The sequence below is a fragment of the Podarcis pityusensis genome (assembly GCF_964106645.2).
Source record: "Podarcis pityusensis genome assembly, chromosome: 5".
Lineage (NCBI taxonomy): Eukaryota > Metazoa > Chordata > Lepidosauria > Squamata > Lacertidae > Podarcis > Podarcis pityusensis.
The window spans coordinates 168,694-192,998 of NC_138032.1; the positions used below are offsets into that span (position 1 = coordinate 168,694).

The 24,305-nt window shown below is 49.7% G+C and overlaps 1 protein-coding gene and 2 long non-coding RNA genes across 17 annotated transcripts in view; 1 reads left to right on the plus strand and 2 right to left on the minus strand.

The window, feature by feature from the left end:
• The first annotated feature begins 107 nt into the window (after positions 1 to 107).
• Positions 108 to 4,094, plus strand: LOC308478194. The gene is made up of 2 exons (XR_013986900.1): positions 108 to 788; positions 1,252 to 4,094. It is a non-coding gene; the product is annotated as an uncharacterized lncRNA (long non-coding RNA).
• The window catches only part of DLG1 (discs large MAGUK scaffold protein 1), an 86,557-nt gene continuing 66,027 nt past the window's right edge, over positions 3,776 to 24,305 (minus strand). For 8 of the 15 annotated variants that reach the window (XM_081007426.1, XM_081007425.1, XM_081007413.1 and 5 more), the window contains 10 exons: positions 23,343 to 23,519; positions 21,887 to 21,956; positions 18,074 to 18,173; positions 12,379 to 12,420; positions 11,406 to 11,456; positions 10,761 to 10,862; positions 7,952 to 8,124; positions 5,522 to 5,631; positions 4,961 to 5,052; positions 3,776 to 4,814 (listed from right to left, as the gene is read on the minus strand). In XM_081007426.1, coding sequence (XP_080863552.1) covers positions 4,708 to 4,814; positions 4,961 to 5,052; positions 5,522 to 5,631; positions 7,952 to 8,124; positions 10,761 to 10,862; positions 11,406 to 11,456; positions 12,379 to 12,420; positions 18,074 to 18,173; positions 21,887 to 21,956; positions 23,343 to 23,519 — 1,024 coding nt within the window. In that variant the 3' untranslated portion in view covers positions 3,776 to 4,707. Of the gene's footprint in view, positions 4,815 to 4,960; positions 5,053 to 5,521; positions 5,632 to 7,951; positions 8,125 to 10,760; positions 10,863 to 11,405; positions 11,457 to 12,378; positions 12,421 to 17,611; positions 17,646 to 18,073; positions 18,174 to 21,886; positions 21,957 to 23,342; positions 23,520 to 24,305 lie in introns of all 15 variants that reach the window. The other 7 variants (XM_081007414.1, XM_081007424.1, XM_081007423.1 and 4 more) reach the window with 2 other exon arrangements.
• Positions 15,163 to 17,601, minus strand: LOC308478195. The gene is made up of 2 exons (XR_013986901.1): positions 17,520 to 17,601; positions 15,163 to 15,635 (listed from the first exon to the last, which is right to left on the minus strand). It is a non-coding gene; the product is annotated as an uncharacterized lncRNA (long non-coding RNA).

Genomic DNA, 24,305 nt, shown 5'->3' on the forward strand with positions numbered 1-24,305 from the left:
ACCTGGCAGTCAGGGGACAACAGAGCTTACCATTGCTTCACTACCACCTAGTGGCTTAGCCGATTAACAGCCCATGCAAAGGCATATCCTGGAAGCTGCTGCAGCCTAGTGGACCAGAAAGGGCAGGAGGGGCTCCTGAGACCCCTGGGCAGCCTCCTCTTCTGCAGCAGATGCAGACAGAAAAGCAGCAGGAGAGGCAGCAGCTACCAACCACCAGATGAGCACCGGGGGTCCCAGACAGAAAGCCAGCCTCTGCTTGGAGGAAATTAAGGCAGGTTCAGCAGGCGGGAAAGTGCGCAGAAGAAGAGAAGAGGAAGGAAGTTCAACAGATGGTAGCAGGAATCTCCTCTACCACAAGATCCCAGATAGGTGGGGGATCCCCCCCCCACCCCGCCTCCGCTGCTTAAAAGCCTCCAGTGAAGAAGTCCATCACCTTCTGAGACAGAGTTTGCCTCACAGCTGACACCAGCATCTTTGTGATGCCGAATTCTGTTCCTTGTGGTGTGAACCTGATGGCCCAGATCCTGCCCTCTGGGCAAAAGGAAACAAGCCCTTTGGGTGGCTTTCCTGGTGCTCTTAACCATCTCCCCCCCCCCCCATTCATCCTAGGACATTCTTCAGAGGACACTTCTCGCCACACCTTCCAGACTGTTGATACTCTTCTTAAACTTCTGTGTTCAGAATTAGACAATCTAGGTGAGGTCTAATCAAAATGAACAAATGGCACCATATGCCTTCTTACAGTCAGGAGACTACACATCCATTAATGCAACCTGGAACTGCATCATGTTACGATATAGAAGCAATGCAGCCGCAAGCTGCTAGCTTGAAAACAGCACATGATGGAATGTTAGGACTGTTCCGTGGGAAGCAGAGGGACAGTCAACTCACAGGGCAATGCACCGGAATTAGCTCAGAGTGTAATATGAGCTCTTCCTTTTGCTCTTGTACAGGAAGTACAGGAAGTGTTTCACTCTCGACTGCTGGAGCTTGAAGAGAGCAGTCATGTTTTTTGTAACGCTGCAAAGACAGAAATAAAGGAATGTAAATACGTTTCTGTCTATCTTTTTCCCCTGCCCGGGGGGGCAGGAAAGAGGGGGGTTGTTCTTCTCACGCTGAGAAGGATCGCCTATCGCGACCTCTGCCTGGATCCTGCCGGGAAAGCCGACAGGGAGGTCAACAGGAGATCAAGCCGGGTGCCTGGAGAGTGGCCAGTTTCTCCTGATAAAGGCTTGATTCCCGACACATCAGACTTTTTTGCTGCTGCATTGCACTGCTGGCTCTACTCCTGGGTTGCTCATGCTGTGTTTGTGAATCTCACTCTTCCCACCTAAAAAGCAGAACTTTGACTTTCATCCTTGCTTTTAGTATTTTACTCTGAATCTGAATTGCTTTTAATTTTGGGTGGTTGGCAACCTTGGGGGTTATTCTGAAAACTGGAATCTGTATGGGATATTCTTAAAAGGTAAATACAATAGCAGCAGTCAGGGTGGCAGGGACAGGATGTGTCCTGGCGAGCGACACATTCTTCAACAGGTTTCGGGTGGGGCTGAGACAAGGGGGTTGAGCCAAAAGTGTTTGAGTGTGTGTGTGTGTTACAGAAGGGGGTGCAGATGGAGCTCCTGGGGGGAGCACCAGGCATGAAGGCAACAGGCAGAGGGAGGGGGGTCAAAGGGCACACATTGACTATGCTGGGATATAAGGGCAGGGAGATAAAAGAGTAAGTAGCTCAAAAGTCCTCTGGGCAAGATGTAACTTCTGGACTTTCAGAATCCTGCCTGAGGGAGCAGTTGCTGAAGGCCAGCAGGGACCCTAATCTACACTCTGGCACTGGGACCAAAAGTCGCATGGGCCTTTGTTTTTGGGGAAACTGCTGTGGGGAAAAGTTGTATGGGCAACTGTACCCTGTGCAAGGGAGCAACAGAAGCAGGAGAGGACTGTTGTCCTCATGTGCTGCTTTTGGGCTTCCAGAAAGTGAGATGGTGGCCTAGAGGGGCCCCTTTGGGCAGATCAGGCTACAGAGATCTTCTCTTCACACAAATTTGCAAGTGTAATCTTGAGGCTGGAAGGGATGGCGTCTCCAAATCACCCAAGGGGAAAAGAGCGACTGAAAGGTTCACTTACTCCTTCTCTTTCAAAACCAAGCAGGTGCTGTGCCCAATCTCCAGTTAAAGGCATGGCTTTTGACATCACGGAAGCAATTTGCCCGATGGGTTTGGAGGTCCAATTGGGACATTCTGCAGATGCGATGGGCGAGGAAACAGGAGGGGAGCTTCTTCCTCTTGACTGCACTGCACTGATGAAGTCCTGCTCTAACAGGAACTCCCGCCACTTAAAATGAATTTCAATAGGGACAAATGTAAGGTTCTGCACTTAGGCAGGAAGAACCAGATGCACAAATATAAGATGGTGGGCCCCTGGCTTACTTGCAGTACATGCGAAAAGGATCTCGGGGTCTTGGTGGACCCCAAGCTTCACATGAGTTAACAATCTGATGCAGCAGCAAAAAAGTGATGCTATTCTAGGCTGCATCCACAGAAGTCTAGTGTCCCGACCGAGGGAAGTCATAGTCCTGCTCTCTTCTGCCTTGGTCAGACCACACCTGGAACACTGTGTCCACTTCTGGGCACCACAATTTAAGAAGGGTATTGACAAGCTGAAAATGTGCAGAGGAGGGAGACGATGATGATCAAGGGTCTAGAAGCCAAGCCTTATGAAGAGTGGTTGAAGGAGCTGGGTATGTTTAGCCTGGAAAAAAGGAGACTGAGAGGAGATAGAAGAGCCATCTCCAAATATCTCAAGAACTGTCACTTGGAAGAGGGAACTAGCTTGTTTCCTCCTGCTCTGGAGTGGAGGACTCAAACCAACGGCTTCAAGTTACAAGAAAGGAGATTCCGATTAAACACTAGGAAAAGCTTTCTGACAGTAAGAGCTGTTCTGACAGTGGAACAGTCTCCCTCGGAAGGTGGTGGGCTCTCCTTCCTTGGAGGTTTTTAAGCAGAGGTTGGATGGCCAAATGTCAGGGATGATCTAGTTGGGATTCCTGCATGGCCGGGGGTTGGACTAGATGACCCCAGGGGTCCCTTCCAGCTCCGCGATTCTATGACTCGGGCAACTTATGCTGGCCTTTGGACTATGCATGTCTCCTGCTGCCTTTTTAAAGTTTATTCAGAAAATTTCTGTTCTGCTTTAGTGTTCAATCGGTCAACAGAGGAAATTTAAAACCAAACTGAGAGATTACAGAATCACAGAACTGTAGCACTGGGAGCGACTCCATGGGTCAGTATCATTCAGTATCATTCCTAGTTTGTTGCTATCTCCAACCATCCACTAAAAAGCTCAGCTCCCTCATTCTCTCTCTCTTGGAGGATTTGAACAGCAGCAGCAGATGGAAGCTCTTTACGAAGGACCCAGACTGCCGGCTGGGGCAACGGAAGGAAGGGGGCCAGAGCTGCGCCTGGCGAGTGGGAGAGGAAAGCTCCTCTTGCTCCCACTTCCACTGAGAGGCGGAGGGCCAGTGCAGGGGAACTGCCAGCTCTTCCGGGGCGAAGATGCACGTCCTCCTAGGAGCAGAGAGGAAACTTGAGAGTCGGGAGCTCCTGGTCCACAACTGGGGAGGGGAGGGAGCTGGGCAGCTCACAGGGCCGCCATCACCTTGGGCACTGCAAACCCCCTCAAATGCGACGAGAAAGCAGTTCTCTCAGGGATCCTACAAACCAGCTGCAAGCAAAGGAGTTCTGTGTACAGCAACATAAAGAAATTCCCACAGTACAACTTTAGTTAAAGAAAGTTTAATATATATATATATATTTGTATGTATATAATATGTTTTATTATAACAAAATAGGCAGTTATTGTGGGTAAAATATTCATTAAAATCTGACTTCTAAGAACATATTTATATTTCAGACTCTGAATCGTCTCTTATGATAATCTTTCAGAATATTTTCAGAACAAAATTAATCATTCCTATATGAAGTACAAGCTTTTAAAGCACCTAAACTGTATTTGGATTCAAAAATGCAATGACCGTTACCCATTGATGATATCAGTAAGACACTCCAAATAGTCTTGTGTGTGCTAGTTTAAAAACAGGAGATATTCTTGCCCCCAACAACGGCATCAGCAAAAAATGAAAAAATAGACTATAAAGAATATTCTTATGAAATTATGAAAATGGGTTTTCCCTTGTGAAATAATGGCAACTCCATTTACATTATCTTGGACATTTGAACAAAAACCTCCTATTTAACTGCCTGTAAAATAAATGTGTTGCCAACAACAGAAAACTACAGAACTACGGCCTGCAGCCAGCCCCGTGAATCAAATCATGCAGGTCAAGGTCACGCGTGCAAAACTGCTCACCATTTACATCATTAAGACCACTTTTCTTTTGTTAGGAAATATTTAAAAGGGTGTATATAAAGATTTGTTTTCTCAAAATCTCTGAAGGATACTTTCCCTTAAACATTAAGGAGTTTTACCACAAAATTCTCCGTTTCATATCCACACAAGCGGATCGAGCCACTGCCCTTTGACCCTTGAGAAAATGGCCGCCCGTCAGCAGCTTGTGAGAATCCACACCATTGGAACAAAAGGGGGCACTGGGAAAATGCTACGGGAGCCACGGGGGCCCATGCAGGACAAGGGCTGCCCCTAGGTGGGAAGCAGGGGGGGGGAGGCACAGCGGCCCCCGCTGGGCGGCCTTCAGAGCTTCTCCTTGGCGGGGACCCAGATGTAGGGGCTGGAGTGCTCCTCAATGACTTGCTTGACTTGGTTGTAGATTTCTTCCAATGTGTCTCCTTGCACAATAGCTGTAGAGGAGAGAAGGAGGAGGAGGAGGAGGAGGAGGAGGAGGCGGCTCTTGAGGGCCTGGACCGGCACAGCTCTTGCACACCCCCCCCCCAGCACTGAAACCCCCCAGCCGCTGCCTTGAAAGGAACACAGCTGAGCAACCAACCTGTGAAATGTTCGGTGAATTCTTGCTCCAGCTTCATGGCTCTCTCAAAGGTCTTCCGAGCTTGCTCATCCGTCAGCCGCTTATTCATTTCCCTGAAATTGCAGCACAAATCAAACCAAGATACTGATGACGAGGCTCAGCCATTTGGATGTGATGTTTAAAATGAAGCACCTTCCTGCAACCCCTGGAGGGCACCATGTTGGCGACTCCTGAGCTACCCTCAAGCAGCAGCTCAGGAGCAGCAGAGTCGCTCTGCTCTTCTCCAGAAGGCAGAGCCAAAAACCAGAAGAAGGAAGGACAGACATTTTGCTTTTAAAGTTTGGCTCTGTCTTCTTCCTGCAGAGGATTGGACCTTTGCTGGCTGCTTTTTTTCTCCTGCTGAAAACAGCAGGATATTATGGGTTGTGGAATACACCCAGCCCCCAGGGAAAGCTCCCTTCCCGGAGACCGTGATTGATGACTTTCCTGGAAGAGGAGGCCACATACCGCAAGGAGGGTCACCAGAACACGCGCAGAGAGGAAAAGGTCGGAGGGGGCAGGACAAGGCCAGCTTTCACTCACATGATGTTCTCCACTGATTTGGGTTTGATGAAAACGGAGATTGGGTGCAACTGGGCGATTTGGAGCCTCTTGATTGCGTTTCCGGAGACATCGAGAATGCAGTGCTTCCCCTGAGGCACGGAGGGAAGAGGCATCTTAGAGCAGAACATCCAAGGCATCGCTGCTGGCCGACAGCTCCGCCAAGCCTGTCTGCATTTTAAAGCCCGGCGGCTGAGACTGAGCACCCTTCCCCCTTAGTTTAGCTATTTGCAGACATTCCCTGGAAAGCCATTTTCTTGGGTTTGAGAGGAGGCCTGTTTGGCAAACCTATGGGGACCTGTGGCATTGCCTTAGGCAGCAACTCTAGGCCCACTTCCTCTGCAGTGTAGCGGCAAATTCAGAAAGAAGGGTCCCATCCTGGCAGCCACACCCCTTCCAGATGAGCCAATAAAAAAGAGCTCTCCCTGGCCTTGCCCAAGCTCCTCCCCGTCAGAATCACCCCGGCGCACACAGAGCCGGAGACCCTGGCCAGCTTTCTCTTTGGTTCCCTTTGGGGGAATGTAGCAGAGCTGCCTTGCTTGTGCTGCAGGGCGCCTTGGGACCCTCAAACCTTTCTTTGCTGAGCTTCCCTTTGTGACTGCCATCCTAAGACTCACAGTAACTGCATCTGGGCAGAGTGGAGTTGGAGGAGGAAACCTAAGCAGTGAGAATGGGCCCTTACTATTCTTCTACTCTAGTATTAAGCACAGGAGCCCCTCAGGGATGTGTGCTAAGTCCCTTTCTCTATTCCCTGTACACATTTGATTGCACCCCACTGTATAAGTCCAACACAATCATCAAATTTGCGGATGATACAGCAGTGGTGGGGCTCATTAGTGAGAACGATGAGACTGCTTATAGGAAAGAAGTACAGGGGTTAATTCAATGGTGTAAAGAAAACAATCTTATGCTTAACACCAAAAAAACCAAAGAACTCATAATTGACTTTAGGAGAAAGAAAAGTGTATTTTTACCATTGCACATAAATGGCGAGGAGGTGGAGAGGGTTAGTAGTTTTAAATACCTGGGCATTTACATCTCTGAGGACCTCTCATGGACTGCAAATATTAATATGGTTGTGAGGAAGGTGCAGGGGAGGTTGTATTTCCTGAGAATGCTCAGGGGACTGAATCTATCTCAGCACCTACTTCTGTCCTATTATCACAGTACCATCGAGAGTGTCTTAACCTATAGTATATTATCGTGGTATGGGAGCAGCTCTGAAACGGATAAAAAAGCTTTACAGAGAATAATTAAAATTGCCCAGAATGTTATTGGGCTCCAACTACCAACCCTGGATGAGATCTTCACGTCTCGCACTTTGAAGAAGTCACACAATATCCTGAGAGATCCCACCCATCCTGCTCACAACTTCTTTGAACTGTTGCCTTCGGGCAGAAGATATAGGACAATGAAAACACGAACCACACGGCTTCTGAATAGTTTCTATCCAAGAGCTCTGATTGCACTAAATAATGATCTCAGGGCCAGTTGCAAGAAATAGCAAGCAGGGAGTAGGAAGGAATGAGACAGGTTTTTAGGTTATGTTATGCCTTTAATAGGTTATGTTACATTCTGGAGTATGATATGTTTTTATAGATTATGTCTGAATAGGATGAGAGTGTTGGAGATACGTGCAAATGTGTATGTGAACCCGGTCTTTGGGTGGGTGTTTGATTTTCGTTGTTGTGTATACTGTGTATATACGGACAATGACAATAAATTTATCTTAAATCTTAAATCTTAAATCTTAAATCAACCTCTGGTATTCCCACCCCCACCCCCCCGCTGCAGATCTCGGCCAACGTGCTTCAAAGGGAAATGCAAAAGCAACACAGATCTCTTTTGCGTGTGCCGACCTGCCCCTTTCTCAGAGGGACCTACAAGGCAATCCTCAGTGGCCAGTTCTGCTCCTTTCACTTGGATGGACTCCAGGCAGCACAAAGGGCATGGAAACATTTTCTCAGGGGCTTAAAAGCTCTCCTTCGAGGCTGACAGGGTGCTGGGGCCAGGAGGGACTTTGGACCGACTTCTTCTGAGTTATGGTGTGATGGGGGCAGACTCAAAAACCGTACATATCCCTTTAAAAATCACAATATTTTGGGATTTCTAAAAAGACCCAGGTAGTGCTGGGCACTAGCTTTGCTGTATAAGATCTTCAGATATTTTCCATGGCACAACTGATGCAATGGACTGAGGGCACTGACTTCATGACATTTAGTTAATAGAGATCTTTGGGCTCAGGAGGCAGGCTCCTGAAGCGCTGAAGGTTTAGCGGAGGTCCCACAGCAAGACGCCCTTTCCTCCTTGTGAGGCTGCGTCATGACTGACTGGGGAAGGAGACCCTGGGGCAGACCGGGACCACCCCTCATCTCCCCCAAGCAGACTTTGGAAAGAGAGGAGCTCCTTTACCTTCTCTGCCACCTCCCGCACGGACTGGACACTCGTTCCATACAGGTGGTTGTTGTACTGGCCGGCTTCAATGAACCTGTGATCCTGGATATCTTTCTCCATTTGTTCTCTGGACGTAACAAAGTGGTAATCCCGACCGTCCACCTCGTAGTCTCGCTTTGGCCGGGTCGTATCTTTGCGGAAAGAGACAAGCAGCTTTCAGACAGGCAGGCAGGCAGGCAGGCACAACACACAGAAACCTCAACACTGACGCCAAATATGGCACCAAGCACCTTCCACTTACTGCGCACAACCGTGGGAGGAAGCAGATCCAAGGTGGGATCCTGGCACCCTACAAGTGCGTTGACCTTCAAGTGCTAGACCAGAGTCTGACCTTCACATCTAGGGCTGACTGAAGCTTCCAGACGGCCTTCAAAGGCAGCCCCATGTGGAACACAGGGCAGCAGTCCTGTCTGGATACAGGAATGAACCCGGCCTGCCTTCTCTGGATTGGCCAAAGTGGAGAGAGGGCACTGCGTCAGCCGCCTCCAGAACAGGCTGAGCCCCCCTCACCCAGCAGCCAACTACCTGCGTTGTGTGGACCAAGCCCTAGCTTGCAAAGCCCTATCTCCTCCTGCACCGAGTCCATTCCACTGCCTTCCTGGATTGACAGGAGCGAGAAGCAATGCTGGGTGTCGTCTGCACACTGGTGACGCTCCAGCAGGTTTGGAAAGGAAGAACCCAGGGATGCCAGCAGGCAGGGGGAATGAGGGGACAAATGGGGCCAGGGCTGGGGAATCTCATGGCCTCCATGGGCCAGATCCTTATCAAGATGGGCCACATGGGCCAGATCTGACAGGCAGGCAGTGGGGTGTGTGGGTGTGCACAGCTAGCAGTCAAACGCCCCGCGGCAGCTCTGCAAAGTGCCCTTTGAGGCAGCCTCTCCCTTCCATTCACACGGCACTTGGCACCAAGAGCCTGAAGCCCATCTCCATGATTGAAGAGGCAAAGTGCCCTTTGAGCCAGCTCTCAACCCCCACCCCAACTAAAGGACAGCACTTTGCTCTGTTGCACCCTTAAAAGGGAAGGAAAAGGGCTACAATCCTTGCTTATCAGCTGATGAGCAGATTAAATCCTGCTGCCGAGGCTGCATGATCCCGTTCCCTGTGCAGGATCAAAATCCTGCCCTCAGAAGGTGCCAGGCTGGTGTGGTTTGGGCAAGGGTCTAAGGCAGTGGCTTTCAACCCTGGGGTGCCTTGGGCAACACTGGCCTCTGTGCCTCTTTCTTTTTTCTTTTTTTTTTAAATGATATTTATTAAAGTTTCAATAAAAGATTAAACATAAAACATAAAAAAGAAATACACAATTCAAAATATACAATACATAATCTAAAAGAAAAAAAAATAGAGAAACAAGAAAACAAAAGACAAAAAAGAAAGTAAAACAATTAAAAACAATATCACCTTTTCGTCTCCATTTTTAAATTTACTTATTTTCTGGACCTCCTCGTACCTCCCTCTTTTGTATTCCAGTTCAAATTGTTTGTCCAGCAATTTCTTTCCCTCTTTTTTTAATCCCAATCTTAACTCTTAATATAACATTAAAATTTTACCTTTTAAAAACCAAATTTCCATTTCCTTAAACTTTTTTAATCCTAATCCTTAATCTTAATCTATCCATAATTTTAAATCCTAAACAGCTGGAAACCACTTATTTTTAATCCAACATCACTCTAACATTCTTTAATTTTGCAATGTTTCTGCAGATAGTCTTTGAATTTCTTCCAATCTTCCTCCACCGACTCTTCTCCCTGGTCACGGATTCTACCAGTTCTCTTTCTTTCCCTCCTTCCTCGGATGCCCTCTTGTGTCTCTGCCTCCCAAAGGCTGGTGCAGCTGTTTATTGCAGCAGCCCTGGCTCTAGGCTCCCCGGGCGAATGGTGCCTCTGGGTGGGGCAGCGCAGAGACCAGGGGCCCAAGGAGAGGGGAGAGGAGGCTGAGGGTGTTCGGAAAAGGGTGAGAAGCTGCCAGCTCTGCAGGCAAGGGGGGGCCTAACTGAGCCCCTGAGTCCCACAGGGGAGCTGCAGAAAGAAGGCAGTTGGTCAAGGGAGCCGTGGACTCAAAAAGGTTGACAGCCTCTGGTCTAAGAAGCCAAACTGGGACAGGGGCCAGAGGTGCCCCCTCCCCACGAATGAGGCAATGAAAGTGTGCTTGGACAGGTTGGCCAGCCCATGAGGCCAAGTGGAAAGCAAGTCCAATGCCAAAGATAATAATAATAATAATAATAATAATAATAATTATTATTATTATTATTATTATTATTTATTTATATCCCGCCCTCCCCAGCTGAAGCCGGGCTCAGAGCGGCTAGCAACAGTAAAAGTCAATACAACATTCTAAAATCATTTCATTCTAAAATCAGTTCAAATCCAATTAATGGCAAGATGCTAGGAGGCTGCTGTGCCCAGGAGCTCCTCATGGCTCCTGACTGAGAAAGGGTCTTCTCTCCCCCAGGGAAAGCACTTGCGGCTTGTGCTTGGCTGGGGACTGCGTGAAAGGGCTCTTGAGGGAAGAGGCATCTCTGCTTGCAGCCAGGCAATGCCCAGAGCTGCCCAAGGGAGGCCCTGGGTGTCTCCATGCCAAGCAGGAGGACTCTGGCCCCTGCAAGGGCTCTGCACTCGCTGCTGGCTCCAAGCCCAACAACGTGCAACTGCAGCTCCTCGCACCCGTGCACTGTGACCCTGGCCTGCTCTTTCCCAAGCTGAAACACACTTTCTGTGCTGCTTGCCTGTGTGAAGAAAGCTTCCCTGGTAGGCCTTTGCCATACATACGTGGAACGCAGGATCCGAACTCGTCAGGGAATTCGGAGATGAGGTCGTCATTGATCCGGTCTTTCATCGGTCCCAGAACAATCACAGGCCGCGTGTAGTTGACTGAAGGGGGAACAGACCCAGGAGTCAGAGAGGAAGGAAAACAACCAACAACCTCCTGTCCCTTCCCCAAGTTCCTGGGGGTCAAAGGCTCGCCTAAGCCAGCCTCCCCCCCCCCCGTCCACCTGCCAGCAGGAGTCCCTGTTGGGCATTTTGCTCATTCCAGAGCTTTGCTCGGCAAGAACGCAGGTGAAGGCCTTTCCTGTGCCCATGGCCAAGTTACGGGAGACATTGATCTGACGGCTTCCCCTTCCGACGGCAGGGGCAAGGAACCTCCAGCACACAGCCCTAGTTGGGACAGCACATGCCCCCATCCGCCGCCCCCCACTTGAGGTCCAAAGGAAGCAACTCCAGAGCAACGGCTGGGAGCTTGAAGGGAGCCCTCCGTACCTCCTTCGCAGAAGGTCCTAGTGCAGCCAAGGGCACTGGGTGCCAACCAGCCTGGTGGTGCTGAAAGCGAGCCCTTGGGAGGTGTGCTTGCAAAGGAGAGCCAAAGGCCTCTGTGGCCTTCAGGGCTTTTGGTTTTATATGCAACACGCTACAAACCTTCCTGCTGAGTAACAGGCTCGTAAGACAGGACATATTCCTCTTGGCCACCTGCAAATTCAGATACACCAGTTTAGAGCTGGAATGTAGTGTCTGCGTAAAATAATACAGATGTACACACGTATCTCTCATATATAAGACTTTTCAGGATAAAAAAACTGGTATAGAAGCCAGATAGGAAATTAATAAGCACCACTCTCTGTATATATGTGGTGAGCCACAATCTACTCTTAATTATATTTCGATTAAGGTGAGTTTATTGTGGTGATCTTAATAGGTATGCCTCAGTTTTAAGTAACATATAGCTAAAGAAGCGACTGGGGGACGCTGTTTGTCACACACTCGAACATTTCGCATGTGGCCACAGGCCCAGAAATTATGAGTGACCCCTCCTGCCACATTTCTAGAATCTTATTGAGGCTAGAAGACACAGGACTCTATGGTCAGGCGGCTTGAGAGTGCTCAGGGAGTGGAAGACTTTGGATATGATGCCTTAAGCCAAAAACTACATAAGAAAAGAGAAAAATAAAAAAACACAAGAACAGACTGTCACTGAAATTAAACAACAGAACAACAGAGTAAATTAAGCACAAGTTTAGGCCAGCAGTGCAGCAATGCGGCTAAAAGAGAACCGGTCTCTTGCCTGGAGTGGAGCTTCCTGAGAGGCGAGGGGTCTGTGAGGATCAGCTGCTGATCCGACCCTCTCACACTCCCAGCAACCGGCCTATCCAGCAGAGCGGAGGCACCACGGAAGGAGGGGGTCCGTTGCTCAGGTGCCCTGCCCAGGTAAGCCAGACTGGGGAAGAGCCCCATCGCAAGAGCCAAAGCTTGACCCCCCAGCAGAGTTCAGGTATGCTCTGCTGCCGAATGGGCGCCTTGAGAGATGCTTCTAGCTGCAAACACAGGGAAAGCCAAGCAAGCCTTCCTAGCCAGCCCCAAAGGGAGATGTGGGGAAGGGCCCCAAGACACTCACGGTAGCTGCTTTCGCTGTCGCTGGCATTGGACGTCACGTGCTCTGAAATGGGAACAGGAAGGAGGAAATGAGGACCTGCACCAGACCAGAAAGAATTCCCAAAGAAAAGCCATGACTTGCACTCTGCGGGGAAGCAGGCTCTCTCTCCACATTCAATGAATGTGACAGGGCTGGGGCTGGGGTGAGTGCACTCTACCAAAAGGCAAGAGGACGTCTGGATGCAGACACAGAACAAGGTGGCCCAAACCCCAGAGGAGTTTCTGCGACTTCCCAACTCCGCCTGGAGCTCAGAGGCAGTGGGAGAAGCACAGGGCACAGAAGGAGCCTCCGTTCACATCCAGGCCAGTGGCGCCTCCTTGGGGATCTGCCAAACCTGCAGCGTGTGTCATGGCCAGAGGGCTTGCCACCACAAGGGCCAGAAGGAGAAAACCGGTGGAGCTCAGTGGGTCAGGCTAGAAAGGCCACTGGGAGGCTGAAAGCGCTGCTCTGCCTCCCCACCGCTGGTCTAAACTGCTCACACACCACCTGCAGCGACGCACCAGATCACCTGGCAAAGGCACACAGCAAGAGCTGGGAGGGGGCAAGAGGGGTTAGAAAGGGGTTCAGCGGTCTATAGTGCGGAAGAACCTGCTGAAGCCCTCGTCCTCTGAATGCAACTTTGGCGAAGGCACAAGCATTTAACTTATCAGGAACTATAAACGTATTTGAAGAAGACCTGGCCTAGCAAATCTTCATCTTGGAGGCATCCCCAGGGGATGTTAGGATATTTCCTTTCCACCTTAAAAGGGAGCAGGCTTTGTGAGTCAGAGTCTGCGTATTTCCTGTTTCCACAGGATGTTTCTGTTGTGTCTTTTGTTTTCGCTCTCTGTGTCGTAGACACTAAAGCAGGCAGTCATGTTTTTCTGTGTTCTGATCAACGCTGAATAAACTTGTAAATAATGCTCTCCTGAGTGCGACTTTGGCTGTGCATTATCTGCTGATAGAGTGTGCATGAGCTCTGGAATGTGGCAAGCTATTTCTAGAAACTCATGTCACTAATTGCTGATACTGCGTGACTACGGGAGATCGATGGATCGTCCGGCAGCCGGCTTGGGGGCCATGATGGCCTTTGTCTCCCTGGCAGTATCCCAACAGGGAAGGCCGCTAAAGTCACTGCCAAGTCACTGGGCAGGAGACAGGTGACTCTTTGCTTCATGGGCTAGAAAGCTGTGAGCTGCCAGCAATTACAAGCATGCAAACATCTTTTTGAGCTTTCAGAGCACTCCTGCCACACCAAGAGGTATTCCAAAGAAGGATAGATAAGGATACTCTGGAGGCACAAGGACCCACCAGGAACCCTCTTGTGTGGAGACAAGGCCAAATGGCAACAGTCAGAACTGGAAGTGGTTTCGGCTGTAGGGGAACCTCAGGACCTCTCTGTGCTGAAGGTGATTCTTTGGGTGTCACTGCCTCAACAACCTGAACTCTGAGAAGATAAAGAATGGTCTCTTGCATTTGGTCTCTCTTGGTCTCTCTTCTTTGTTGCTTCAGTGGAGACTTGGACATGGGGCGGAAGCAGTTCCCGTCCTGTAGCCAAACCCTAATGACTTGTGCTGTTGCAGGTCATGGAGAACTGCAGGAGTCCCCCCGCCCCCGGGGCATAAGACTGGCCCCTAGGTTGCTGTTGCTGCTGAACTTGTCACCAGGACGAGCCCATGACAGACCCTGGAAACAGGGCCTCCTCCAGCTCTGGCAGCTGAGCAAAAATATTGCACCTGCCCCCTAGGGCTTTCTCCGTCTGAAGGGCCGATAAGAGGAACATGGCCCTTGGGAGGAGAAGTATCTGTGAAAAGAGCGCCCATCATCCCATGACAGGAACCCTGACAGGTTTATGGATTTATGTCTATGCTCTGGGAACCGCTAGGCTGGATTACTGCAACACGTTATCAATAGGGCTGCCTCTGAAGGCAGTTCGGAAACTTCAGCTGGTCCAGAATTGGGTGGCCAAGCTGCTCTCGGGGGGCAAGACCATCTGAGCATATTGCACCTATCCTGGCCTGACTGCACTGGTGGAGTGCCTTCTGTCAGCTTCAGTTGGGGCTCAGGACCTCAACACCTTAAGAACCGCCTCTCTCCATACAAGCGGACCCAGATCCCCACTGGTCATCTGAGGCCCTTCTCTATGTCCCCGTTACCTGAGAGGTTTGGGGGTGACAGCATGAGAACGGGACTTTTCTGTGGTGACTCCCTGATTGTGGAACGCTCTCACCAGAGAAGCTCGCCTGGTACCATCATTACATGTCTTTAGTCGCCAGGCCAAAACATTCCTTTTTACCCGAGCCTCTGGCAATTAAACAATTTATGGTCTGTTAAAGGAGGGGAAGTTATTATGCTTATTTTATCATTATGATTTTTATTATGTGTTCCTGGTGTTGTACATCACCCTGGAATCTTTTGATAAAGGGCAGAAGAAGAAGAAGAAGAAGAAGAAGAAGAAGAAGAAGAAGAAGAAGAAGAAGAAGAAGAAGATGATGATATTTAGGCACCTTGTGAAAACATTTCTCTATAACCAGGCGTTTGGCTGATTAACATTCTATAGCCTTTTAAATTGTGGGAGGAGGGTTACTGGTCTATTTTTGTTTGATCATGTATTTTGTGTTCTCATTTTGCATTTTTATGTTGTGAACTTCCATGTGATCTTTGGATGAATAGCATACAAATTTATTAAATAATAGTAAAATAATAATAATGATGATGATGTTTTCTTCAGGATCAGTAAGCGCCTCTTTTAAAACATCCCCACCAAAAAGCTCAAGTCCCTCATAAAGACTTGTTGAAAGGGTCCCCCTGGCCATTGTATCTGCTGAGCCAACACCAGGGGACCCGTGGAGAACAGAGGAGAATCCCTGGTGAGATCTGCGGCAGACCTGCACATGGCCAGAGACTCTAGCCAGAAAGAGGAAGCAGATCAAGCAAGCTGTTTGACAGAGGCATAGACTCCCTCGGAAGGTGGTGGGCTCTCCTTCCTTGGAGGTTTCCAAGCAGAGGTTGGATGGCCAAATGTCTAGTTGGGATTCCTGTACTGCAGGGGGTTGGACTAGATGACCCTTGGTGTCCCTTCCAACTCGACGATTCAATGACTTTTATGCTTGCAAAACAGCGAAAGGTTTCCCAGCCTCCCAACTAAAAAGTAAATGGAAGTGGCATGACTTGGAGGAGGAGATGGCAAACAAGTGTGGAGGAAAGAGACCCCGGGAGGAATGCAGGAGGAGACAGGACTAACATTGGTTAAGAAAGTGAAATATTTAGGGGTTAACATGACTGCTAAAAATGTGAATTTATTTAAGGATAATTATGAAAAATGTTGGATTGAAGTGAAAAAGGATTTAGAAATATGGACAAATTTGAAGTTATCATTGTTAGGCCAAATTGCTGTGATAAAAATGAATGTGCTGCCAAGGATGTTGTTTTTGTTTCAAACATTGCAAATTTTGGATAAGATGGACTGTTTCAAGAAGTGGCAGAAAGATATTTCCAGATTTGTTTGGCAAATCGAGAAGCCTCGAATAAAATTTAAGATACTAACTGATGCCAAAGAAAGAGGTGGATTTGCCCTGCCAGACCTTAAACTTTATTATGAATCAGTTGCTTTTTGCTGGCTGAGAGAATGGCTGCTTCTTGAAAGCACTGACGTGTTGGTTCTAGGTTTCAATAATGTATTCGGTTGGCATGCATATCTGTGGTACGATAAGGTAAAAGCACATAAAGCGTTTAAAATTCATATTGTTAGAAAAGCATTGTTTAATGTCTGGATAAGATATAAGGATTTGTTAGAAAAGAAAACCCCAAGATGGTTGTCACCAATGGAAGCGAAGGCACAGAAAAAACTCAATATGGAGGCCAAATGGCCGAAATATTGGGAAATTCTGGAACAAGATGGAGACAGATTAAAATTGCAGAGCTTTGAAAAATTGAAAAACAGAGTGCGAGATTGGCTCCATTATTATCAAATAATGGAGGCATATAATCTGGACAAAAAAGTTGGTTTCCAGGTGGAAAAATCAAAATTGGAAACAGAATTGTTAGATCCAAAAACTAAGAATTTGTCAAGAATGTATAACTTGCTGTTGAAATGGAACACTCAGGATGAAATGGTGAAATCAGCTATGATTAAATGGGCACAAGATGTTGGACATAACATAATGATGGCTGACTGGGAACAGTTATGGACCACAGGTATGAAATTCACGGCATGTAATGTCCTAAGAGAAAATTTAATGAAAATGATTTATAGGTGGTACATGACACCAGTCAAGCTTGCAAAAATTTATCATTTGCCCGACAATAAATGTTGGAAATGTAATGAGACTAAAGGTACATTCTTTCACCTTTGGTGGACATGCCCAAAGATTAAGACTTTCTGGGAGATGATCTATAACGAAATGAAAAAGGTATTTAAATATACCTTTTTGAAGAAACCAGAGGCCTTTCTCCTGGGCATGGTTGGCCAATTGGTGTCAAAGAAGGATAGAACTTTTTTTATGTATGCAACAACAGCAGCAAGAATGCTCATCACGAAGTATTGGAAGGCACAAGATTTACCCACCCGGGAAGAATGGCAGATGAAGTTGATGGACTATATGGAATTGGCGGAAATGACTGGCAGAATCCGAGACCAGGGAGAAGAGTCGGTGGAAGAAGATTGGAAAAAGTTTAAAGACTATCTACAGAAATACTGTAAAATTAATGAATGTTAGAAAAATGTTGGAATGAAGTTATATGGCTTTAGTAGAAATGTTATAAGGAATTAAGTATAAATAGATTAATAGAGTATTAAAGGGAAAATAAGGTTAGAATCTGTTAAGATAATTAAAGGATAGAAAGCAGAGGAAGATGGAAAGGAATTGCTGAAACAATTAACAGAAGTGGAATACAAAAAGGGAGGTGTGAGGAGGTCATTGAAATAAGTGAATGAAAGGTAAGATATTGAAATTGTTTGATGTGTTTTAAACTGTTTTTGTTTTGTTTTGTTCTGTTAGTTTAATGTGTTATGTAGTGTTTTTGTATTGTTTTGTATTGTTCTTTTTTTTTATTTCTTTGTAGTGTTTAAATTGTTGGAAAAAGTAATAAATATTATTTAAAAAAAAAAAAGAGAGAGAGACCCCTGGAGGAGGAGGAGGCCTTTCCTTCTGTCTCGGTGAGGACGAGCTGTGAGAGGAGGGGCTCAGGGGACTCTGGGGAGAGGGTCACTTACTCAGGCCTTTTGATCCCATGTCTTCAGGGATCTCCTGCAGAGAAGTTCCCAGAGGGCAAGCAATAAAGAGACAATCACAAAGAAAATAACCGTCAGTAGCATATCAATGAGGGGCTACGGCAAGGTGGTCCCAAGAGCGTCCACAGGGGTCCAGGGGGGTGCCCAAAGCTCAGCCAGGAACCCACTTAAGGGCAGCACTTAAACCTCCTGTCCCTCAAACCCACCTCTGAAAGCCAGAGGCCGCCTGCCTTTTAGCTGCAGCCAACAGAACTCGCTGCCCCCCCCCCCCCAAAATCAGCTGCGGAAGGAGAGCTGGGCCAGCCCCTCCCTGAGGATGGCGGCATCTCTGCCCCTGTGGCAGCTCTTGGGACCCCTTCAAGGCAAGGCCACGTCTGGCACGCAAGGCAGGCCCCCCGGCACATCCGCAGCTGGCGCTTGCCCTGCCCCCACCCACATACTTACGGTCCACATCACTGGTTTCTTGCTCACTCTGGTCCTTGTTCTTGTAGAAGGGAAATTTTCGGGAAAAGAGGTTCTTTTTACGCTTGTCATTGAATGACTGCTGAAGAAGAGAAGGAAGGAGGGGCAAAACAAAGGAGGTCGAATGTCCAGTGTGTCACAGAGGCCCAGTCCAGCAGCTTGGCGGAGGCCGACTTCTAGGACCACAACATGCAGCAGTTTGAGGCTGGCTGGATCCCCAGCCCTTCCTAGGAGGGGAGGGGGCAGCTCCCAGGGGGCGGCTGGAGCCAGGGCTGGGGCACGGAGGGAGAAGGGCCTGGGGAGCAAGGGCCGGCTCCATTCTGAGGAAGCGCTGGCTGCGGGGAGGGGCTCTGTCTCTGCAGGCTCCCCACACTAGCCCAGGCACCAGCCCAGGCAGGCCGCCGGATGCTGCTGGCAGGAGTGGGAAACAGACCCCCTTCAACTGCTCCTTAGGAAGAAGCAGGAAGCAGCTGCAGGGACCTCTTGCAACACAGACTTTCTCAGAGCAAGTTATGGGGTGGCTCCCCTCTGCAGGGGCTCCGCGGTAGAGCATCTGCTCTGAATCCAGAAGGGCCCAGGTGCTACCCCCAGGATTTCCAGGCAGGGCGGGAAAAGGATCCCTGCCTAGTACCCTGGAGATCCTCTGTCAGTCAGTGCAGACAATACTGAGCTGGTGGACCACTGGTCTGACTGGGCACAAGGCCGTCTGGTGTGCTCTTCTCCCTGTACTCTCTGAAACTCTGGCTGAAAGGCAGTCTATGCAACGGAGACAAATAAAAGGGAGCCAATGTAGCCACCTCCATCTTCTCAGGAAGGTTTCCGGGGCATTTTCAAGGTCAGATGAAGCCACAGCCAGAGGCACAAAGCAGCCTGAGTCGTGATATCAGAGCCGGAGAGCAGGGCCTGGAGGGAACATCCACGTGGCTCATAATCCAAGCACCACAAGCACAAGGGGTCACTGAGACCCCCCCTCAGCCACCTGACCCCACACAATGCATGAATATCCAGAGGGACCAGGGACCCTCAGGGGCTACAGCACAAAGAGGACGTCAGAAGGAGCCCAGCCCTCTGGATCCCAACCGCTGGCAGCTCAAGCCAGCATGGTCTCTTAGCTGCCACCGAAGTCCAACAGACCCAAATGCCGTGGGACCTGCCTGGGCCGCGTCTGATCTCCTCTTCCTGCTGCAGCCACCTGCTGCGTGTCCCTGGTGGCAGCGGAGGAATGGGCAGGGCAGAAGAGCCACAGCTGAAACTCGGGGTTCTTCCACTGGAGCCCCCCTTGGGAAGAAGCTGCTCAGCCTCAAAGCGAGCCAAGCCCTCTCCCCAACACCTAGAGAATCATGGAACTGCCAAGTTGGAAGGGACCCCGAGGGTCATCTAGTCCAACCCTCTGCAATGCCAGCAAACTGCTGCAGGAGCTCAGTTTAGTCAAGCAGAGCACACCATGAACCTGCTCTGTTTGTAAACCATTTGGACTGGAAGGCCCAGGGCGCAGCTCCCCACGCAAATGCACCTCCCTGGTAGGAGCTGCCCAAGCCTCTACCTCTGGGAGATCAGGGTGCTGCAAGGCTCCTTCTGGCCAAGAGGGACACAGTGGGGCTCTCCTGTCTCCCAGACAACAGCCATTTCCTGTTGTGCGGAGTCCGGAGAGCAACAGCCTCACCTGCTGCATGCTGAGTGGTTAGAAGTCGGCTCCAATAGCAAAAAAAAAAACAAAACATGGTTAGAAGTAATTATGTTTTGATTTGCAGAAAATATCAGCCATGTGTTTTTAAGGCTCTTACAGGCAGGAGAGTCTTGTTTTTAGTACTAAGAGTGTATTAACTTTATTAAGCTCTCACAGCCTCTTTGCAGAATTGCATCATTAGTACAAATGGGTTAGAAAAGGAAGCAGAAAAAAACCCCACAGGGTAGCGGCCGCTCGACATTCTCCTCTTACGCCGGGTGCTCAACGCGGCATAAGCTGATTTTGCCCAGGCAAAAGGACAAGCAGGTTAGTGGCTGATGCCTGGCATAAAAGGGTGGTCCTTGGCAGGACTGTTTGAAAGAAGAAGAGATGGAGGGGGGAACAAGCACAGCAGCTTCAGTTTTCAACACCATCAATTTTGCCTCCTTCTGCTTTGCCGTGTTAGGTGCTAGAATTAAGACCAGGCTGCCACATTCCCGAGGCAAAGTAGCCCCTGCCAACAGCAAGCATGCACAGAGTTCCCAGGAAGGTACCAACAAAGAGGAGGAAAGGGGAGGAGAGAGACAGAGAAAGAGAAAGAGAACTGGCAGGACAAGAGGAAGGCCGCCCTCTCGAGAGGGCCATGTTAAGAAGAGGGAAGACAGACAAGACGGGCAGTTCTCTCTCAATGGCAAGCGTAGTTTGGTTTCCACTCAGGGGTCATGCATGGGTCCGGTGCAGTGTTAGGACATGGGAGCCGTGTGCAAACTTGGCAACAGTCAACATACAAGGCTGTGACTCCAACACAACCAGTTTTCAAAACGGCACGGGACCAGGGCTGTGTGTGCAGGCTGCACGGAAACAAATGCAGCACCCAAACTGTGAGCTGCCCCAAAGGCCCATTTGCACAAAGCGGTATTTGGCTGCACCAGGTGACTAAATGTCTTCTGCTCTTTCTTGCCATAGGGTTAGGACACGCCCCCCCCCCCGCCCCGCCCAGGGCCTGAGGCTTCCCCAGGCACAAGGGCTGAAATGTGGCTCTGGAAAGGAGACCAGGGAGACCCCTCGGCTCCAGGCCCACATCCTGCAGCTTCCCTGCCCTCCCGCACACACAGCCCAGCCTGGGACCAGCCCCGTTCCAGCACCAGTCTGCTTAAACCCATCCCAGTGCATTCCCAACAGTTCCTTTTCACACAAAGTGTTCAGTGCATACATTTCATGGGGGCGTCTGTAACAGATGTCTGTTAGCACAAGTCACGGAAATATTTTTTTAAAATAATGTTGCTGGTGTGTTAATTTGGAGTCTACTGTAACAATCTGTTCTACCCTTAAGATTTTGGTATTTCACACAGCTTTGTGAAAAGATAAACATGGCTGATGGTCCACCGAGTCTCCTCCCCTCAGCTGCTCTTCCTCTCTGGTCAGCTGGCCTGCTCCACCCTCTCCTGACTCTGCTCTCCCCTTCCCTGCTGCCTCCCAGCTGCCCACAAGCATGTGGTTACGTACCTTCAAGGCTGTCTCTGGGCACCCAGGGGCGTCAAGGAAGGAGCCAGGAAGCCACAGCCCTCACCTTTCCTCATGATGCCCCTTCAAGGGACAGAAGCCGGGTGGTCCCAAAAGGAAACAAAACAGCCAAGTGCACAACATTCCATGGACCATCTATCCATCCATCCATCTCATGCGCTTTCACTCCAAAAGTCTTTTGACTTGAGTTGTCTTGGGTGGCCCCTGGGTGACCAGACTCTCCTGATTCTAAAGCTGTTTTTAACGGAGGATTTTCCAGAGAGGAACAGACCAGGAATCCTGACCAAGCCCCTTATTCTCTTGTTCCCCAGTAGCCAGTCCTGTACCCTGACAGGAGGCCTGCAAGCGGGGGCCAAAGGCAACACCCCCGCCTTCAGAAGCAGGTCCTAGTGGTTCCTTTGTCCCCACTGCCAGCCACCGAGAGGGCTCTCCTGCTCTACCCTGGATTTCTCTAGTCCCGTCTCCACCTAGGAGATGCCAGACTCACAGGGCGCTGAATCGCTTTCCTGGCCAGCCACCCCACCAGCCTGTAGGGGAAGTGAGCATGCAAGGCTTTCATTATGACAGAGTTTACAGTAGCAACAGCGTAAAGAGTCCAAACTCACCCCTTTGTCACCTCTTGCTTTAGAGTTGAATTTCACTGTCTTTAAACGAGCTCGTTCCTTCTTCTCAACCCTGCCAGAAAAGCACAAAAAGATTAGTGCATCTGCAGCACCTGCGCTCTGTGCTAAATCCCGCTGCACCCCATGGCAGAAGCTGGTGTGGGGGCAATCTGGAAAACACATGGGCCTTGGAGGGAGGCCGCGGGAGGCATTGGCCAGCTTTAGCCTGAGTGTCAGGGCAAAGGGGCCTAGAGTCGATTGCCTTCTTTGGGTAGCAGAACTGAATGGCTGCTGGAGGGGTCAAGCCACCTGTTGGGGGGGAGAGCCCTAGCCCTCCTGCAAAAGGTGGCTGCAGCAGCAGGGAATCCTTCCTGCAACCTTTGTTGTCTTCTCCAAGTCTCATCAGGGACGGGAAGGCCTTGGTGGCAAGCGCCAAGAGTGGCAGCCTCAGACACCAGACCAATATAGGCTGGCTGCTGGAGTCAAGGAACACGGCCAGTTCCAACCAAGCAGCGGTGCTCCTGGTGACCTCTGCTCTTCCTGCCAGGGGGCAGTGGAGGTTTCTTCCCAGCGCACACTGCAGCTTTAGAGGAGAGGCTTTGCTCAGGACAGTGAGAGGGGAGGAAAATGCTGGTTTGTTTTGTTTTAAACCTGCATGTTAAAGGCTAAGACCCACTTGGGTCTTACCTAACCTAGAGTTAGATAACCTAGCATGCTAACCTAGAGTGAGTATTTTGGCTGCTGGAGCCCCATGTGAGTTGCCATGGAGGTCCCTGGAGCAAACCAAACATGCCCTCTTGCTGGCAGGAACACCGCAAGATATCAGGGGCACAAGCCCAAATGCCGAATTATGCAGCCGCCACAATGTGGAACTGGGAGGGGGCGCACCTCTGTGCTACACCTGGGAAGCATTTTAAAACACTTAAACATGTCTGCAATAGGGAATTTGGTTTGGATGCATAGGACAGAAATTAAGAGTCTTCAAGGCCAGAATCACAGGAAATGGTTTCTTGACATCTTATGTCATATTTGTCAACTGTAGGTAGAACTGTTTGATTATAGGGGCCTGACAAGGTAGCTATGGGAGTTGCAGTGAAGAACAATTCCTGCTACTCCCCAGAGGAGGAAGAGGAGTGTGGTGGTGACACAGGACTCCTTACTGGGGGGGGGGGGGGGGCAAAGGCAACAGGTTGCCCAGGGAGGTGTGCTGTCTTCCAAGATTCACAACAGAGAAGTTGCCGTGTCTCAAAAAGCCTGCTGACCACAACCCCTTCCTTCTGATTCATGGGGGTACAAAAAATACTGCCAGATACTGCCTTTGACATCTAGCAAGGCTCTATGAGACTGTGGGCAGGAAGGGGGAGGGTCTTGGGGCACAGGTGGTCTTCTCAACACTCCCTCTTGTTGAAGGTCGTGGCCCAGGAAGAGAGGAAAACCCCAGCAGGAAAGAGAGAGCTACCTGCGCTTGCTGGGGATGACGCCAACCTCGTCCCTCTCGCCATCTGGCATCACCGGCCGTGCCTGCCACCACTCATCATCAGATGCGTTGATGACATGGAGGATGTCGCCAAATCGGAAATTCAGTCCCTGGCTTGGGAGGCCACTGTCTTTTGTCTTGTCGTAGTCAAAGAGGGCTCTGGAGGCACAAGGGGAGCGCATTTGATGAGTAAGGAAACAAATAATAATATAATAATAATAATTTGTACCCCGTCCACCTGGCCGGGCCTCCCCAGCCACTCTGGGCGGCTTCCACAGAAACCAAAAAACACTAAAATATCACATATTAAAATATTCCCTGAACAGGGCTGCCTTAAGATGTCTTCTGAATGTCAGGTAGTTGTTTATCGCTTTGACATCTGATGGGAGGGCGTTCCACAGGGCGGGCGCCACTACCGAGAAGGCCCTCTGCCTGGTTCCCTGTAGCTTTGCTTCTCGTAATGAGGGAACTGCCAGAAGGTCCTCGGCGCTGGACCTCAGCGTCCGGGCAGAACGATGGGGGTGGAGACGCTCCTTCCGGTATACTGGGCTGAGGCCGTTTAGGGCTTTAAAGGTCATCACCAGCACTTTGAATTGTGCTCGGAAACATACTGGGAGCCAATGTAGGTCTTTCAAGACCGGCGTTATATGGTCTCTGCGGCAGCTCCCAGTCACCAGTCTGGCTGCCACATTCTGGGTTAGTTGTAGTTTCCAGGTCACCTTCAAAGGTAGCCCCACGTAGAGCGCATTGCAGTAGTCCAAGCGGGCGATAACTAGAGCATGCACCACTCTGGCGAGACAGTCCGCGGGCAGGTAGGGTCTCAGCCTGCGTACCATGTGGATTTGGTAGACAGCTGCCGTGGATACAGAATTGACCTGCGCCTCCATGGACAGCTGTGAGTCCAAAATGACTCCCAGGCTGCGCACCTGGTCCTTCAGGGGCACA